Source organism: Neophocaena asiaeorientalis, unplaced genomic scaffold (genome assembly GCF_003031525.2).
Source record: "Neophocaena asiaeorientalis asiaeorientalis breed wild unplaced genomic scaffold, Neophocaena_asiaeorientalis_V1.1 scaffold135, whole genome shotgun sequence".
Taxonomy (NCBI): domain Eukaryota; kingdom Metazoa; phylum Chordata; class Mammalia; order Artiodactyla; family Phocoenidae; genus Neophocaena; species Neophocaena asiaeorientalis.
The window spans coordinates 743,670-761,347 of NW_020175190.1; the positions used below are offsets into that span (position 1 = coordinate 743,670).

The following is a 17,678-nucleotide window of genomic DNA, read 5'->3' on the forward strand; positions in this document are numbered from 1 at the left end:
GATGGCAGCTTCCTGAGTTTCAAGCCTGCAGTAAGAGGCCGAGAGGGATATAACATGAGATGAGGCCAGTGCGGCTATCTGGCCAGGTGATGGAGGGCCTCTGTTAGGAGCTTAGGATTGGTCTCTAGATTAATGGGGAGCCTTTAGAGGATCTGAGATGTGCTAGGGGGACATTACTTTGGGGGCTAAGTGAAGGTTGGCTTGGTAGGCAGGAGGAAAGTAGGAACCTGGGGTCAGGGAAATTGGTTTGAGGCCATTGGTGCTGGGGTGAGGGGGAGAAAGAACATGCAGGACTTTCCCTAGTTCCCCTCTCTTTTCTCACCATGCCCAAAGCTCAGTTGCTGAGGTTGGCTCGTTGATCCTAGTTGCTCTCCCCATTGAGGGCGCTCAGGTGAGTAACTTATTTGCAAGCTTCTCACCCGTGGGTTCTGACCTTTTCAAAGCAAAGCTTCTCGCTTACTTTCTGGTGCCACAAAGTGCTGCCCATCGTCCTGCCTGTCCGTGGGGTGAAGGGACCCGGCTCCACTCATTAATTCTCATGACCCATTCATGTGGCTTATGAACATGAATCGGTAGTCCTTTTGTGTGTACTATTTCAGAGCCAGCCTGGGCTAGGCTCTAGGGGCATGAAAATAGGTAAGGATGGTTAATGCCCTCCCCGAGCTTGCCGTTTACTGGGAGGTAGACATAAAAGTAAAAGACAGTGTAATTTGTGCCAGTAGGTCTATTCAAAAGTTAAATGATTCCGGTAGAGGTAACAGGAATATTAGTAATGTTAACATCAGTGGTTCCAGAATGAGGCACATTTTTCAACTACAACTTGTGTGCAAATACAGAAAATAAATTCAGGTCATGTCTAAAATTACTCTGATTTTTGACAATATGGTCTTAACCATAATTCATGAGCGTGCATAATTGATTACTTCCCATGATTGTACCTGCTGTGAGCTCTGGTACATTTGATTTTCAGGGAGGAAAGAGGCAGGGGGAGGTACTTATCCAATACCATATCTTTCGGCTTGCTTACCTTCAAAACACTCTTTCACCACTTAGTGCTTTTAGCACCATAGAATGACCGCATAGTCTCATTTTCCTTCCACTACAGTATTTAAATATAAAAGAGGACTGCAATGCCATGGCTTTCTGTGCTAAAATGAGGAGCTCCAAGAAGACTGACGTGAATCTGGAGGCCCCTGAGCCAGGGGTGGAAGTGCTCTTCTATCTGTCGGACAGGGAGCCCCTCCGGTTGGGCGGCGGAGAGTACACAGCGGAGGAGCTGTGCATCAGGGCGGCGCAGGAATGCTGTGAGTACCGGCAGCTGCCCAGGGCCCAGCAGGTCCCCGTGTCTCTGCCCCCACACCTCCACTGAGTGGAGAGAGGTGTGGGCTCTGGGAGCCATTCGTTCTGCCCTGCCTCTGCCACTGACTTGCATTTGACCTTAGGCCAGTGAATTTAATTCTGAGAGTTTCACTTTTCACTTTCTTTGCTGCAAAGTAGCTTATTCCTGCTCTGTCACTAATGAGCTACAGGGATACCAGGGAACGATGATCAGCTTTCTGATTTCCCCTATATCTATGAAATTGGAATAATATCAGCACTAAATGAGTGAAGCGCCTGGCACAAAGTTACAAGCTCAGAAGTGCCATCTCTCAATATATTAATTGTTTAAAACTTCTGAAAAGTGTGGTCTGTCCTTATGCTACCATGACCTGCCTCCTTATTGCCTGACACCCCCCTCCCTGCCCCCTGCCCCTGCAACGTGACACTAAGTTGAAGGGAGAATTTAAGTGTCACTTTGTGGCTTGGTCAGATTGCCAAGTTGTGAAAAGGAAGGACAGTGAGGCTGTGAACAAGACAATCGTTTTTTCTTTTTTCTTTTTTTAAAGTGAGGCTTGTCTTACTAAAGTTAGCCTATTGCCCTTAGAAGGTAGGAAACCAAACTGACTAACAAAATAAAGCCCTTCATTATCCTTTAAACTTGGAGTCATTGGCAATTTTTGCCGACCTGCTTTTAAATGACAGGTAATGTTAATTCATAGAAACTGAAGATCTGATCCACGTAGATCATGGTGGTGGTTATACAACTCTGTAAATATACTAAAATTCATTGAACTGTACACTTAAAATGGGTGGACTTTATGGTATGTAAATTACATCTCAGTAAAGCTGTTTTTAAAAAATCAACTCATTTCATGATGATAGATTAACTAGCCATGATGGCAGGTAGTCTGATCCATGCTTTACTTATATCATCTTTAGTCCTCAGAACAACTCTGCGGGGATAGTATGGTTGTTTCAAGAATCAGCTACCTTGTTTGTAATACAGCTTGTCTAGAAAACCCATTTTCTTCCTGATAATGTCTTTCTGCTTAAAATGCTTTAAATACAAGAGTTCCAATAAAAGGGGAGAGGTTGGTGCTATAGGGAAGAATGTAGTAGATCCTTACTGACTAAACATAACACTAGATAAAGTTGGCTGAGTTACAGATTATTATGGGGAAAATGCATTAATATTTTAGAGTTACTTTGACTAGATAGCAGAGTAGGTAAGGAACCAGCTTTGGACAGCAGCTTTAAAAGTATTTGTAATTAGCAAAACAACTAGATGTAAATTGGTGTTTCTAAGGCATTTTTTCCCCTTTACCTTGAGATTTGGTTTATAGTGTTTATTCTCTTAGCCAAGCTTCTTGCCATCAGCATAGCAAGTATAAACCTTAGTTTGTTAGCAAGGATCATTTGTACAGAATTGTTGGGCTGCAGTTAGTGAGAGGTAGAGGAATTGCTGCTAAAGGAGATGAGGGGGAGAGCCTGTGAATCTGAAGACAGACACAGCCCCTGTATCCTGTTACTCTGGGCTCAGGGTCAATTTGGGGCATCAGTTTTTAAGCCCAGTCTGTAGAGAATGAGTATTATCTTTTGTAACCAACTCAGGGGATTGTTGCAAAAATTAATAAATTTTAAAAATAGATGAATACAGAATACCACAGATTCTTGTAGCTATTATTATAGTGCATGATGTTCTGGGGTCTGTATACTTCCTCATTTTTCACCAATATATGGTAAATTTTTGTTCTTTTAGCTCTCATTATTTGCCCCCTCAGTACCTCTATCTAGGTTTGAATGCCAGCCCTGGATTTTACTAGTTGAGTAACCCTGAATCAGACTAAATCTCAGTTTCTTTACCTGTAACATGGCAAAAATAATACTTAACCACATTAAGTGTTAGGAGAATTAAAAAGTAATAGATGTGTGTTAGCCTGATGCCTGATATGAAGCCCTCAGTAAATGTTAGTATTGTTATTATTTTTCAGTACTTTTATATAAACGGTATCTTTCATCTTCCTATTTTTAAGTAGTAATATTGTTTGAATCAGACCTGTGGTAGAATTATAGACCTATCCATGATTATAGATAAATTATTCTTCAAATATGTATGTTTCACATTCAAATATGGATATGTATAAAGACAAGCTAGATTTCTAGGCCCGTCCACAGAAGCCAATTTATGAATGAAAATCTACTGTTTACCTGAAACATAGTCCTGATAATACTGGATCCCAAAGCCATTTGCCATTTTTCCCAAGGGAAAATGCTCTTTGAAATTTAGCTCCATCTTCTCTGTTACATGGAGGAGTGTAACTCTGAAGGGGTAACTCCCAAATATCTTGAGAAGCAGGAGTTGAGGAATTCAGCAGAGGCATGAAGATGACAAGAAAGCTGTAACTTCTTAACTTAGCATGTGCATTGGAGAGAGTCCCTGCCTAGGTGAGCAGGGCCAGCCGGGGTCCCAGTCAGTGTCAGTCTCACTTCAGATGTCTGAGTTGGGAAACAAGTGCCAGCTACCTCATGTTCTCCCATGTTTTTTTGCTTTTAAGTTCATTGTATCTTAGTTTGAGGCCTGACCACACATGAAAATATCAGCAATGATTGATTACTTGCAATCGTTCTCCTATCTCCCCTGACACTTTCAGATTACAGGTCTGTGTAATTTTAATCATGGGCTCAGAAGTGAGTGGAAAGGTACTCTCCCGGCTTCATCATCTCCCTTATCTTTTTGAACATTCTTGTATCAAAGGAGGCAGTTAGGTAGGGAGGCAAGGGAGCACTGTTGGACCACCTTTTGTAAGCATATATGTTCTTGCTAGTTGGCTACCAATAAAAAATATTTTTGATAACCATACAGAGTACTTAAGAAGTGTATTGTTATTAATGGCAATAGATTTTAATCACTGATAGAAATCACTTTGGTTATTTATTCTAACACACATTTCATGTGCTACTGCCAGGAACTTGTTCACATGTTTAATGTGTAATCACAGTGTGTTAGAACTGGTTAAACATTTTCTGTAGGAGACAGATTAGGGATTTCTCAAACTCTAAGAATGTTTCTCACTGTGATTAACAAGGTGCACACCAGGTGGTATCTGGAAACCTCTCAGATGGCCTTTTTTTCTTTGAAGCAGGATTTGGTAAGACTCTGTCATAGACACTGTAATGAGAAATATTATTAGACTTTTATTTTCAAATGGTTTTAACCTGGTTTGCCAGGAGCTATAGTATATATTCCTGGGGAGCCATAATTTTTTATTATTTTGTTTAAAACTGCCTGATTGAACATGGTCGGAAGTTGTATTTGGCCCTAAGAGGATGCGAATATGACGTAGATTCTTTTTGGCTAAGAGAATTTTTGGTCTTTGCATATGTTGTGCTTTGGAAACAGATGGCCAGATTTATCTGTCTTTAATTTTCTGATGTGTTCTTTACTTTTCCCCAGGTATATCTCCTCTGTGTCACAACCTCTTTGCCCTGTATGATGAGAACACCAAGCTCTGGTATGCTCCGAATCGCACCATCACCGTCGACGACAAGATGTCACTCCGGCTCCACTACCGGATGAGGTATGGGTGCCTGCTGGGCTCCCTCATGCAGGGACGGGCAACGGTTAGCCTGGAGCCCTGATTCACTTACCAAGAAGTATTGTAGTCATTTTTATAACTTGTAAGTTTTGTATTTGCTTGGTATGAGAAAGGGCTTCTTCAGTATTTGGAAAACAATTCAAGGTGAGTTTGACCACCTTCCTCTGCCACATTTTAGAAAAGAAATCATTATGATGCAGAGGGTATTTTGAATAGAATTAGTATCCTACAGCAGAGTTTTTTTTTTTTTTTTTTTTTGCGGTACGCGGGCCTCTCACTGCTGCGGCCTCTCCCGCCGCAGAGCACAGGCTCCGGACGCGCAGGCCCAGCGGCCACGGCTCACGGGCCCAGCCGCTCCGCGGCATGTGGGATCCTCCCAGACCGGGGCACGAACCCGCGTCCCCTACATCGGCAGGCGGACTCTCAACCACTGCGCCACCAGGGAAGCCCAGCAGAGTTTTTCATTCAGTGAATCATGGATATGAGTTTAATTTAGTGAGTTATGACCAGGATTTTTTTTAAAAGAGAGAAATAGATGAGGACAGATAATATCATCATATATACATATCCTAAGAATGTTGTTTTTTAGAACTTCAGTTTGAGATATGTAATCTGTCTGTATGTACTAGGTCATGATAAAATAAATATGTTTCTTACTAAAAGTTGCAGCTAGAGAGCTTGAGAAACACTGCCTGAAGTGGAAACCTAGAAATCCTAGCTTGGTCTTGTTCTAAAGAGGTGAATGTTTTGATCCACTCCCTGAGGATTTTTATCTAGTGGGGCTGTAATTTTTCTTCTGGTGGGTACTTACTTGCCTTTTCTCCCATATTGTAGACTTTGTTAAATGTCACGTAGTCTCCCAAGGTGGCACAGGCAGTCAGTACTACCACTGTAGTCTCTTGAGTTTATAAGTGTGTTTGTTCTGTACCTAGAATTGAAAGTATGTTCGTTAGGTACTAGCTAAGCATACTTTCACACGTATATTTAGCAGAGAAACTTATAAATTCACCCTATTATAAACAGGGCGAATCATATCTGAAAAGAATCTTAATGTACATAGATGTGATTAAGTCAGTGGGTTAGCTCAAATGCTAATGGTACGCCGGGTCATGCTGGAAAAGCCCTGGAGATCTCAGAGGCCCTCAGTATTTTAGCTGCTATTTACTCTGGGGCGTCAGTAGAGTTGTTACCATTTCACAGTGGCCTGGGTGTTTTTCTCAGCGGAAGCTGAACCAGATCTATGTTCTTTGATAATCATCCTGGGGCTGACTTTCCTCTTCTCTCTGTACTCACCCACGGTCTCACCTTAAGAGGAGAGGTGTGTGTCACGTGAGATTTCACGCCCCAGATTTAGGGAAACGTTCACCCCACCCAGCTGAGCCTTCCGACTATATTTGGATTTGTTTTTCAGAGTGTAATCTAGCTTTCTGTGGCCTGGGGGTTGGCTCTGTGACCCAGCATTGAAACATGTATTTGCAGCTCGAAGTCTAGGGAGTGGGGCATCTCATTGAGTTCTAGTTCTTTCCCTCTAGGTTTTTCCACTTGGCTCAGAATCTAGAATGGTAGAATCTGGGACTTGGAAGACATCTGAGTTTGCCTGATTCAGTTCTTCCAATTTTTTAGGGGGAAACTGATGTCCAAAAAAGAAAAGTGAGTTACTCACAGTTACACACATAGTGACTTGTCTTGTTAGCATTAGAATCCTCTTTGAGGCCTTCGTCTTTGCTGGTCATGTGACTGCCTCATGATTAAAAGCTGTCTTTGCCAGCTCCCTGTTTATGTTAGCTGCCAGGAAGTGCATGGCTGCCTCATTTTTGGCACCTTGACTTTGTACCTGACATTGGGCTTCAACAGGATATTGCTTTGTTACCACAAGCTCTTTGAACTTGGAAAAAAAGATCCCACCCTAAGCTAAAACATTTGCATTACAACAAACTACATAATTTTGAAACCTCAGCATCTCACCACTAAAAAAGGTGTAACACGAAAATAAATGTTGGTGACTATTTCAGTGGAATCCCAGCTCTGTGTTCTTGTACTTTAATTATAGTTTTCTGCTTTTAGATAATTTTGATAGCTATTGTTTTGTAATGTATCTTAATATAAGACAAGCATATTCTTTATTCCTTTTTAAGAAAAAAAAGTTTTCTTGCTTTATCATCTAAATGAATTTTACTATCCATTAGTAACGTTCTATAGAAGCCTGAAGAGAATTCGTTGTATATAATAGCTGTACCCAAACTTAGAATATGTAATCATCTGTAATATAATTTTCTCAAAAACCTGCAAGGAAGGCATATCTCTTATTGGCAGGTCTGTCTGTCCCACCAATAAGGGGGATAATCTTTCCCTCCCTCCTTCCTTCCTGCAGTGTTCTTCCACATCATTCTGCAAAGGAATATCAGCAGCTGTCATACTACATTTATTTAGATCATTCTTAATTTTTTTCCTTTAGCATGTTGTATCAGGAATTGGCCCAAGTTTAATAATTAATTTTGAAAGGGGCACACAATTTCTGTCTTCAGTTTACTTACTAGTTTTGTCTTATTAGCGATTAGGAAGATGTTGATTTTTTTTTTCCTTGAAACATTCCCTGTTGTTACATTTATTTATTTTTCTTGAAGTGTAGTGGATTTACAATATTAGTTTCATATGTACAACATAGTGATTCAGTATTTTTGTACGTTATACTCCATTTAAAGCTATTACAAAATAGGGCTTCCCTGGTGGCGCAGTGGTTGGGAGTCCGCCTGCTGCTGCAGGGGACACGGGTTCGTGCCCTGGTCTGGGAAGATCTCACATGCCATGGAGCGGCTAGGCCTATGAGCCATGGCCGCTGAGCCTGCGTGTCCGGAGCCTGTGCTCCGCAATGGGAGAGGCCACAACAGTGAGAGGCCCGCGTAAAAAAAAAAAAAAAAAAAGTTATTACAAAATAATGGTTATATTTCCCTGTGCTATACAATATATGCTTGTTGCTTATGGAAGATGTTGATTTTGGCAGTTAACTGATCTAAAGTTTTTTTTCTTTTTATTGTCTTATTAAATAGAGAGCTGTCAGCCTTTGACTATAGGCAATTTCCAGAGATCCAGCCTTGTTTTAGGCTTCCTTCAGCCTTTCTGTAGTGGAGAAGCTGCACATTGCCTTATCTTGTCTGAACATCTTACCTAAAGGCTTCCAAGGCAAGGCTAGTCTCACAGGGCTCAGACAGCAACCTCAGAAAATGTCCTTCTTCAGCCCCGAGAGAGTATGCTGGGCCCTGTTAGCTACTCTCTTAATCATCCCATTTAGACCCTCTCACCTGTATCCTCCCAGGCAGACCCCCTGGAACTTACAGTAGATCACTAGATTATTGTATGAATGAAGAGAACTCTCCATTTTGGATTTCCCTCAGCAATCAGAGGAGTTGGCCATGGCCTTGTCCATCTTTTTCTGCCCCAGTGTCAGATTTCCTGTGTCTGCTCAGCTGGTAGGGCTGGTTCACCTCTTACTTTCTGCCTGCTCGGGGCAACCGATCCTGGAGGAGTCCTCCCCACCTTGCTCTGTTCTTCCCTTGAAGAGCAGGCTCCTCAGCCTGGGGGCAGCATGAATTCTGGCCTCTTTGTCAGCTGAGAGCCTCAGGCTTCTACTCTCACGTGGGAAGGTGCGGGGACAGTCCTGCAGCTGTGGTTTATGGTGCATGTGGACTCTGTGGATACGTGGCTCTTTCTGTCTGAGAGAGAGATGCCAAAGGCCACAGTCAAATTTTCAGTCATTTCTGTGAGTTTTGTGGAAGATGGGCTGTATAGAATCACTTGAAAGTTGTAAAATGTTGATTTTTACCTTTAAAGTAACTTCTTATCCATCCTTTCCATTTTAATTGCTGCTTCTTGAGTTAGGTCATTCATTTGCTGTTTCTGCATCCAACAAGCATGTATTAAGCACCTGTTCTATGCCAGGCGCTGGGGATTTCGTGATGAGCAAGGCACTGAGGCCTCTGCCCTCACAAACCTCACGGCATTGCCCAGGCTGCTGCCTTAGGCGCCCGCTTGTCTCTTGGCCTCTCTCATTTCAGTCCATCTTCTGTGGGGCTTTCTTCCAGTGGGATCTTGCCTCACATCAGTTTGGCTCAGTCTTTCCTCTGCCTTCTGTGTATGGTCCAGACTCCATAGCCTGATATTTATTTATCCTAGTCCCAACTCCCTTCCCCAACACTTTACCCTTCCCTGCCACATCCCCTGGCAGTGGCAGCAACTTCTTCCTCCTTGGTACTCCTTTGACACCTTATCTGAGACACTCATGTTCAAGAAAAACTTATCTGTGAGGCACAATGCCTTGGGCTCATCATGTTATTAGGGGTCCACAGAAGTGTTTTAATTTTATTAAAATCAGGGAAAAAAATAATCCAGCTTGGATTATATTCATCTTTATACCAACATAGTTGTAAAATATAACTTTAATATTTTTTTTTATGGAGGAAAGGAAAACTGTGTGGGGTCCATGGAAGTCACAGTGTAGCCCTATTTATGAGATGTTCCCCCTGGATTTAACTGATTGGCTACAGACAGGGAATTCACAGCAGGCAGGGACTGTGCCTGAGAACCCCTTGTGTTCCAGAGCCTGGCCCAGGACCTGGCATGCCCTAGGCTCTGCAAATAGAGCTCACTGACAGATATCTGAGTTTAACGGCAGCTCCTTTTTGGGAGGTTTTATATGTTCCTTCTCCATGCCATGGTGGTTTTTCATCAGCACATGGGCATGTCAAGGGAGAGAGACCCAGGTACCCTCTGAGTCTGTAGCCTAGAGCTGGCCTGGATCAGCTTGGCTCAGTCACTTTCACACATTCCAGAACTCATTATGTTTCTCTTACAGATGACAGAGGAAAGTAGTAGTGGAGGAAACAGGCTTGTGGTCTTAGGTGACCTAGCCTCTCGGAACCTCAGTTTTCCTCATCTATAAAATGGAAACATTGAAACATACCTTGTACAGTTGCTGTAAGCATTAAATAGCATAATGTATATGAAGCATTTATTAGTTCAGGGCACTGCAGCTGATGCTTGTAGTAGTGTTTGTATATTTCTTCTGTTTTAAAACTTTGTTCATTGTAAGATAAAAAGTGTCAGTAACAGCCATCTGAGAATTAGGAAACACTGCTACATTAACGGTATGTCTTGACTGTATGATGAAACTAGATTTCAGAAATGTTAAACTGTGAAATAGGTCTTGGATTCAAGGCAGGCTGGCGTTACTAACAGTGGAGGGAGTTGCTGGGCTAGCATCTAGTTCTAGACAGCAGTGTTTTCCTATCTAGGAAGATGGAGTGGAAATTACTTTGTGATTTTAAGGAAGTCACAATCCCTGAGTCATAGATGAGGTTCTGGCAGTATGCTCTTCACAGAGTGCTTGTAAGAATGAAAAGAAAAGGACCTTATAAACAGTGAAGCGCTACACAGATGAAAGGTCTGTTTGTTTACTTCTCAGGGAAGTTTAACCTCTGGCACTGATCGCTCTGGGTAGAACCAGGATGCCTCTCCCACGCATGCCAGGGTCCCCTTTCCCACAGTTAACATGCATCTTCCTGCCTTACAGGTTCTATTTCACCAACTGGCACGGGACCAATGATAACGAGCAGTCAGTATGGCGACATTCTCCAAAGAAGCAGAAGAATAGCTACGAGAAAAAAAAAGTTCCAGATGCAACCCCTCTCCTTGACGCCAGCTCATTGGAGTATCTGTTTGCTCAGGTAAGATGTTGGGCCCGGGAGAGCCTGGAGTTCGTGGGGTGGGTAAGACATGGTAGGGGTCAGATTCCCTGGCGCAGCCGACCATGGTGGCAGCTAAGATGCTGTATGGCCTGTTCCATGGGTAGTTCTCACCAACCCTGGACTTGCCCCAGGTGAGGAGGGGGAAGGCAGTTCAGCATCCAACCGGCTGTTTATCCCACTTGTGGGCTTTTTGGGCTTTACTTCTTCCCCATTCCTTTCTTTTTCCCCCCTCCTACCATTTCAGTTTGTGTCTACAGTGCCTCCTGTGCAGAGAGCAGAGGGGAGCTATAAGTGAGGGAAGGTGTAGTTCAGCAGGGCTAATCACGAAGGTACTTCTCAGCAGTCACAGAGAGGAAGGAGGTGGCCACTCTGAGTCACAGTGGTGGCAGGGTAGAACAATAAGACACTAGAAGAAAGCCAGAAAGAGAGGTTAAGTCACCTAAATTACATTACCCTGAGATAACTAACATTTTTGTATATGTGCTTCCTGATTTTATCATGCAGATATGTATTATGCACTATGTAGTTTTTGAAGATATGTTATTGTTCTGAGTGTCTGTGTACTTTTTGCTAAGGTGCTGCAGAAACTGCGGTGAACAAGACAGACATGGTCTCTGCAAGCACCAGACATATAATCGAGTTGGACAAACAAAACAAGCAGATAAAATGATACATAGATAATACACAAGAAATTGGGAAAAGTGCTATGAAGAAAAAGGCCTTTGTCATAGAGCATATGGGGAGGGAGGTTTGAATGGGGAGACCTAATTTAAATAGCGTGATCAGAGAAGATCCCTCTAAAGAGGTGGCATTTATACTGAACTTTGAAGAATAAAAAAGTGTCTGCAATTCTAAGGGAGGAGTAGAGCAAAGCTTTTCAGAAGCAGCACTGCTGACACTTTGGGCTGGTTAATTCTTTGTTGTAAGGGATTGTGGAATATTTATCCACACCCCTGGCCTCCTCTCCTTAGATGCCAGTAGCACCAGTGTAGTGGCAGTAGAGTTGGAGAAAAATGGGTGATTCTGAGATTAATTTTGGAGATGGATTTGTTATGATTTGCTTATGAATTGGATGTGGAAGGTGAGGATATTTGAAGAATCAAAGAGAATTTTGAGATTTATTTTGGGCAGTGTTTGGTAGATAACGGAGTGATTCCCTGCATAGGGAGACTGGGAGCAGCAGGCTGGAGAAGGGGTGGGAATTGGGAGCTCTCTTTTGGAGACACCTGTGAGATAGACAAGTGGAGATTCGGCTAGGAAATCGAGCGTGAGACTGGAATCCAGAGGAGAAGTCAGCCTTTATTTAACTAATCCTTGTTTCTGAACGCGTTTGGTTTTTCTTGATTTTTTTCCCCTGTTATGCTATCACTGTTACAAAACAGCCTCATACATACGTCTAATATGTGTTCTGTTTATTATTTCCTTAGGATGTACTTTTACACGTGTGGGTTATGTGTCACAGTTGTATTCTCTTGTACAGCTTTAGTTGTTGATTGCACACTATCCACGTTCCTTAATATACCTGAGGACTGGCCTCAGAGACAGTAGAGAAATGGGACAGGGCACAGCCCTGGGCAGATACTGTGTGGAAAAAATAAGTGAACTGGCCATTTTCAGATTGGTCTTTTTGAATTCAGTCTCCCAGTTTTATATATATTCATTTCTTTTTTTTTTTTTTTTAAACATCTTTATTGGGGTATAATTGCTTTACAATGGTGTGTTAGTTACTGCTTTATAACAAAGTGAATCAGTTATACATATGTTCCCATATGTCTTCCCTCTTGCGTCTCCCTCCCTCCCACTCTCCCTATCCTACCCCTCCTATATTCATTTCTGAGATTGATTCTTTTACTTTTTTGGGAGAGGAAGTGTAAAAAAAAAGAGTCCACCATACTTCAAGAGTAAGTATTACATTAGAACCTGACTTTTCAGAGCTTCAGGAATGAGTTACTTGAAGTAGTTGTACAGTGATATTGACAGAAAATCACAGCCAGACAAAATGGTTTCAGATTTTGTTCTCCTCTTCGCACATTGCTGGTGGAGATGATTGTTGTTGGTCCTTGGTAGTTTGTAGAAGTGGTCAGTGTCCTTTTCTTACTGAGAGAAACAAGAAGTCCTATCTTGGGGAAAAGGGGGAACTGCAGCAGTTAGAACCCTCCGTCCAAAACCCACTAAACTAGAGTTGCTTCAGGGAAAGTGAGTGTCTTCCTTATATAGGAATACCACCCCCATACTTCATGTCTGCCTCTTTTTGAGCTGGTGAAAGGCTAACGAGGTCCCAATCCTAAGAGCTGTGTACACTTCCAGTCGGTGAGCTTTAAAGACTGAGTTTGACTGTAGCACAGTGTTGCAGAGCTGTAGCCCTGCAGTCACGTCTGGTCTGACCCTCTACCCCACCACTCACTAGGTCCCCAGCTCCCACAGTATTCTTTCTACTTGACTTCGGTTTTGGTAACTACTTGATGTTATATATTTTTGTTTGTTTGTTCTTCTTTCTTTCCTGGAAATCTCCGTAAGGTCAGCGATGTGGTTTGGTTAACTGCTGTATCCCTAGCACCTAGAATAACATCTGGCCCGTAATTGGTTCTTGTTAATCAATGATTACCAAGTGAGTGAATGAAGTTATTTAACCTTTTGGTGCCTTAGATTTCTCAGCTGTTAGGCAGAGATGATGATGTTAGCATCCCCCTCATAGGGCTGTTGTAAAGAATAAGTGAAATAGTAAATGAGAGGAACCTCGCACAGTGCCTGGCACTCAGTTTAGGGCTTAATAAAGGGGACCTAGCAGCCCTCATTGGCTCGTGGAATGTGGTGTGCCTCAGTGAGTGAGGGGGTGTATTTTGGTGATGCATTCCACTACCGGAAACTTGAACAGCAGATGTTGAAAAAACTTACGTGTGGTAATGATGCAGTGTAGAATCTGGATTCCTTCTCCTTTCTGTAAATCTACATCAGAAGGGCGTGTGGTGCTCTGTCATTTATACACCGGTTTGTTGTGGAGTTAACAAATAATCAAACTCCAGACAGCTGTCACGTCCCATGCCCTGGTGCAGCCCAAGCCTAGTACATGCTGCTTTTCATCATCACTTACATGGGAAGCCCCACAGAAGGGCTTCATGTGTTCATACTGTTCACCAGCACCCAGCATAGTGCACAGTGAGTATTTATTAAACGAATGAATTAACCTGGGGAGACCTTTCCCAAGCCCCTTCATGCCCAGCTGTTGAGAAAGAACTTTGGTGCCAGAGAAACTCTAAATCTCATTAGTCTCATTGCTGTACTGCTTATTGGGTAGCACCTCCCTGTGTGGGGAACCTTCCTCTCAAGATCAGAAACATGAGTGGACTCTTGAAACTTAAGTGGTGGTTCATTTCTTCTCACCTCTGCTCCAAAGGGACAGTATGATTTGGTCAAATGCCTGGCTCCCATTCGAGACCCCAAGACGGAGCAGGATGGGCATGATATTGAGAACGAGTGTCTGGGAATGGCCGTCCTGGCCATCTCCCACTATGCCATGATGAAGAAGATGCAGTTGCCAGAACTTCCCAAGGACATCAGGTAAGCCTTCCTGCTGGCTAAAGAATTGATTGTGGGGATGGTGTTATTTTTGTATGTTTTCATACATCTCGGGATTTTTTTTTTTTTTTTTGTGGTACGCGGGCCTCTCACTGCTGTGGCCTCTCCCGTTGCGGAGCACAGGCTCTGGACGCGCAGGCTCAGCGGCCATGGCTCATGGGCCCAGCCACTCCGCGGCATGTGGGATCCTCCCAAACCGGGGCACGAACCCACGTCCCCTGCATCGGCAGGCGGACTCTCAACCGCTGCGCCACCAGGGAAGCCCCTCATATATCTCAGTTTAACTACTGCCAGCTTTTGGCTGACTACTGCTCTCTGCAGAGTGCAACTCATTTTTAGAATATTTATGAAAGGTAGCACAATTATAACTGTGTCCTGATTTTGAATGTTGGCTGATGACCTCAGAAATTTGTACTAGGGTGACAGTTCTGAGCTGGGGTGCCAGTCAAATTAGTGGCCTGCATGCCCTCCCCCTTCCTCTCTGCCCATGCTGGGCATTGCCGTCTATCACTGAACTTTTTCCTTTTGTGCTGGATCTGTCCTAAAATCCTTCTCAGTATAGTTCTACAGGCAGCTGCTTTCATTCCCAGCCAGAACTAGTTCACTAGAGAGCCATTACTTCTGATGTGAAGCACAATCAACTGTTACCTTAAGAAAACTGTATTTACTTAAAATTATCATTTGTGATCAAGTCTTTGTGAAGGAATATTCAATCTGCATAACTCCCACCCATCTATGAAATATAATTTTTATTTTATTTTATTTTTTTGACCGCACTGTGCCACATGCGGGATCTTAGTTCCCCCACCAGGGATCAAACCTGTGCCCCCAGCAGTGGAAGTGCAGACTCTTAACCACTGGACCACCAGGGACGCCTGGAAATATAATTTTTAAATCAGTGAGCTATTGTGATTGTCATAAGACAGTCTCATTTTAAAGAGGGAATTATTTATAGTGGTGTTATTTGTGATAGGTGGCATGGATCTTCTCATAAGGTTACTTCTTGTATCTCCTTGTCCTTGACCAGAGTCTGGAGCAGATCACAAGTTGCTCCTCAGAAATGGAGGGACTGATAAGACATATGCTGTTCTGCTACTTTCTCTGTTTTCTGTGGCTTTTGCTCTGGGCACCTCCTCTTTATTTTTTCATGAGGCTGAAGTAAAAAATGATAACTCTCCTCTGATTTTCCTCTCTATTACATTAATCTAAAAAATTACAATATTTGTTGGGGATAAATTTCAAACTCCACAGTTTTCCACGGTTGTGAAACCATCTGTGCGGCAGGGATTTCCCTGTGCCAGGTGCTTTTTCAGGCCTGGGAGTAACAGGCCGACGGGTCTCCCCACTTTGACCCCCAGTGGACTTGTTCTCTTTTTCTTTGGTGTACATACTCTTCTTAAAGCTGGCTCCTTTTCTAGCAGTATATCCGTTTGCTGAGATTCTGTTAGTCATAGATACTCTCTCATTAGCACCTGGATGGGTAACTAATCTTTCAGTTTACTTGTTGATCCATTTACTATATCTGAGACATTTGCACATGGCAAACACTAAATCTTTTGTATTTAATCAGCTTTTATGGGTTTTTCCCATTTCTTATAAAAGTAGTTTTTGATCTTTATAGAAAAACTGTAAAATAGGTAGGCAAGTAGAGCATGCAAAACATCTTCCATCACTCTTGACACCTTCCAGACGGCTTTCTAACTGATGCTGAATCTTAGTAACTGTGTTTATGTGAGCACCAGTGTGCACGGGAACAGTGACACTAGCAAACAAAAACACAGATAAGTGCATTTTGCTGCCTGCCTTTGTGACCCAGAAAATCTGATGATTCCTGTAGGAATTTCCCATTTCAGTAAAATCTGTGGAACATGTACTTTTCTCTTTTCTTTCAGTCCCTGTTCACCCCAATCTCCTTACGATTATCATCCTCAGAGTTTTACTCCATCTAAGACCCTCTGGGAGTAGACCCTTCTTTCTCATTTGGCAACACAGGGAAGGAAGATTTATAGACTTAGGTTTGTTTCTGCACTATTCTGCTAACCTATACATGAAAAAGAGACTTTTTTGTTTTACTTTCAGCTACAAGCGATATATTCCAGAAACATTGAATAAGTCCATCAGACAGAGGAACCTTCTCACCAGGATGCGGATAAATAATGTTTTCAAGGATTTCCTAAAGGAGTTTAACAACAAGACCATTTGTGACAGCAGTGTGTCCACACATGACCTGAAGGTGAAATACCTGGCTACCTTGGAAACTTTGACAAAACATTATGGTGCTGAAATATTTGAGACTTCCATGCTACTGATTTCATCAGAAAATGAGATGAATCGGTTCCATCCGAATGATAATGGAAACATTCTCTGCTATGAAGTGATGGTGACTGGAAATCTTGGAATCCAGTGGAGGCAGAAACCAAATGTAAGTGCTGACAGGTGGCTGATCAGAACAGAGCCTCCTGTGTCACATGGTGTGTTCCGTGTATTCTGTTGGGATTATCTCTTTGCATGTTCATCACCCCTGTCAGCTGAGTTTATTTCATGGGCTAGAGACCATGTATAATTCATCTTTTATTGTATCCATGTAGCAGTAGATCTAAAATAAATATTTATTGAGTTCTGTAGGGAAACAGAAATATAATAACAACATACACAATATGTAATAATGTAGTAATAACAGCAGACATGTACCAAGTGCTTACCATGTACCAAGTACTTTTCTAAGCATTTTACGTGTATTAACTCAATTATTCCTTAAAACAAATCTATGAGAGATACTACCACGTTTCCTTAAAACAAATCTATGAGAGATAGTACCATTTTCCCTATTTTATAGATGAACACAGAGGCACAGACAAGTTAAGAAGCTTGCCCAAGGTCATAGCTAACTAATAGTGATTATGCCAAGAATTGAATTTAGCCCTCTGGTTCTGTGAAATAGAGTAATTTTTCTTGCAATTTGGAGCTTCTTTTTGAAGTGTTTGTTGGATGAGGCAATAGAGCAGAGTGGTCTAAAAGCATGGGTTTTAAATCTAAATAGATGTGGTTCACATCCTAGCTCCACTGTTTATACTCACATGGCCTTGGGAGGGTTACTTCACATATATCAGCCACATATTATTCATCTATAAAATGGCGATACTTAGTGTATTACCTCATAGTGTTGAGAGAACTGAACGTCGTTTAGCACAGAGCTTGGCATATGATAAATGTTCAACAGATTATTATAGCTGCTATTACCATCATCATTATTATTGTAAATAATAATTATATTGAAGTAAAGGTGAGATTTACTTTCTACTCCTATTTTATTTTCATGCTAAAATAACAGTGCCAAACACTTCTCAAGTGTTTCTGTGTAGTGTGGGTACTGTGTTAATAAGAACTTACCTACTGCTCCAAGAACCTTGTGAAGATGTAAGATCTCTGATTATGGATGAGGAAA

The 17,678-nt window shown here is 42.2% G+C and overlaps 1 protein-coding gene across 4 annotated transcripts in view; it reads left to right on the top strand.

Moving 5' to 3' along the window:
• JAK1 (Janus kinase 1) overlaps positions 1–17,678 on the top strand; it is a 137,208-nt gene that overhangs the window by 85,708 nt on the left and 33,822 nt on the right. For all 4 annotated transcript variants that reach the window (XM_024764756.1, XM_024764758.1, XM_024764757.1 and 1 more), the window contains 5 exons: positions 1,106–1,304; positions 4,775–4,898; positions 10,483–10,636; positions 14,052–14,215; positions 16,313–16,655. In XM_024764756.1, the coding sequence (XP_024620524.1) occupies positions 1,106–1,304; positions 4,775–4,898; positions 10,483–10,636; positions 14,052–14,215; positions 16,313–16,655 (984 nt within the window). The remainder of the gene's footprint in view (positions 1–1,105; positions 1,305–4,774; positions 4,899–10,482; positions 10,637–14,051; positions 14,216–16,312; positions 16,656–17,678) is intronic.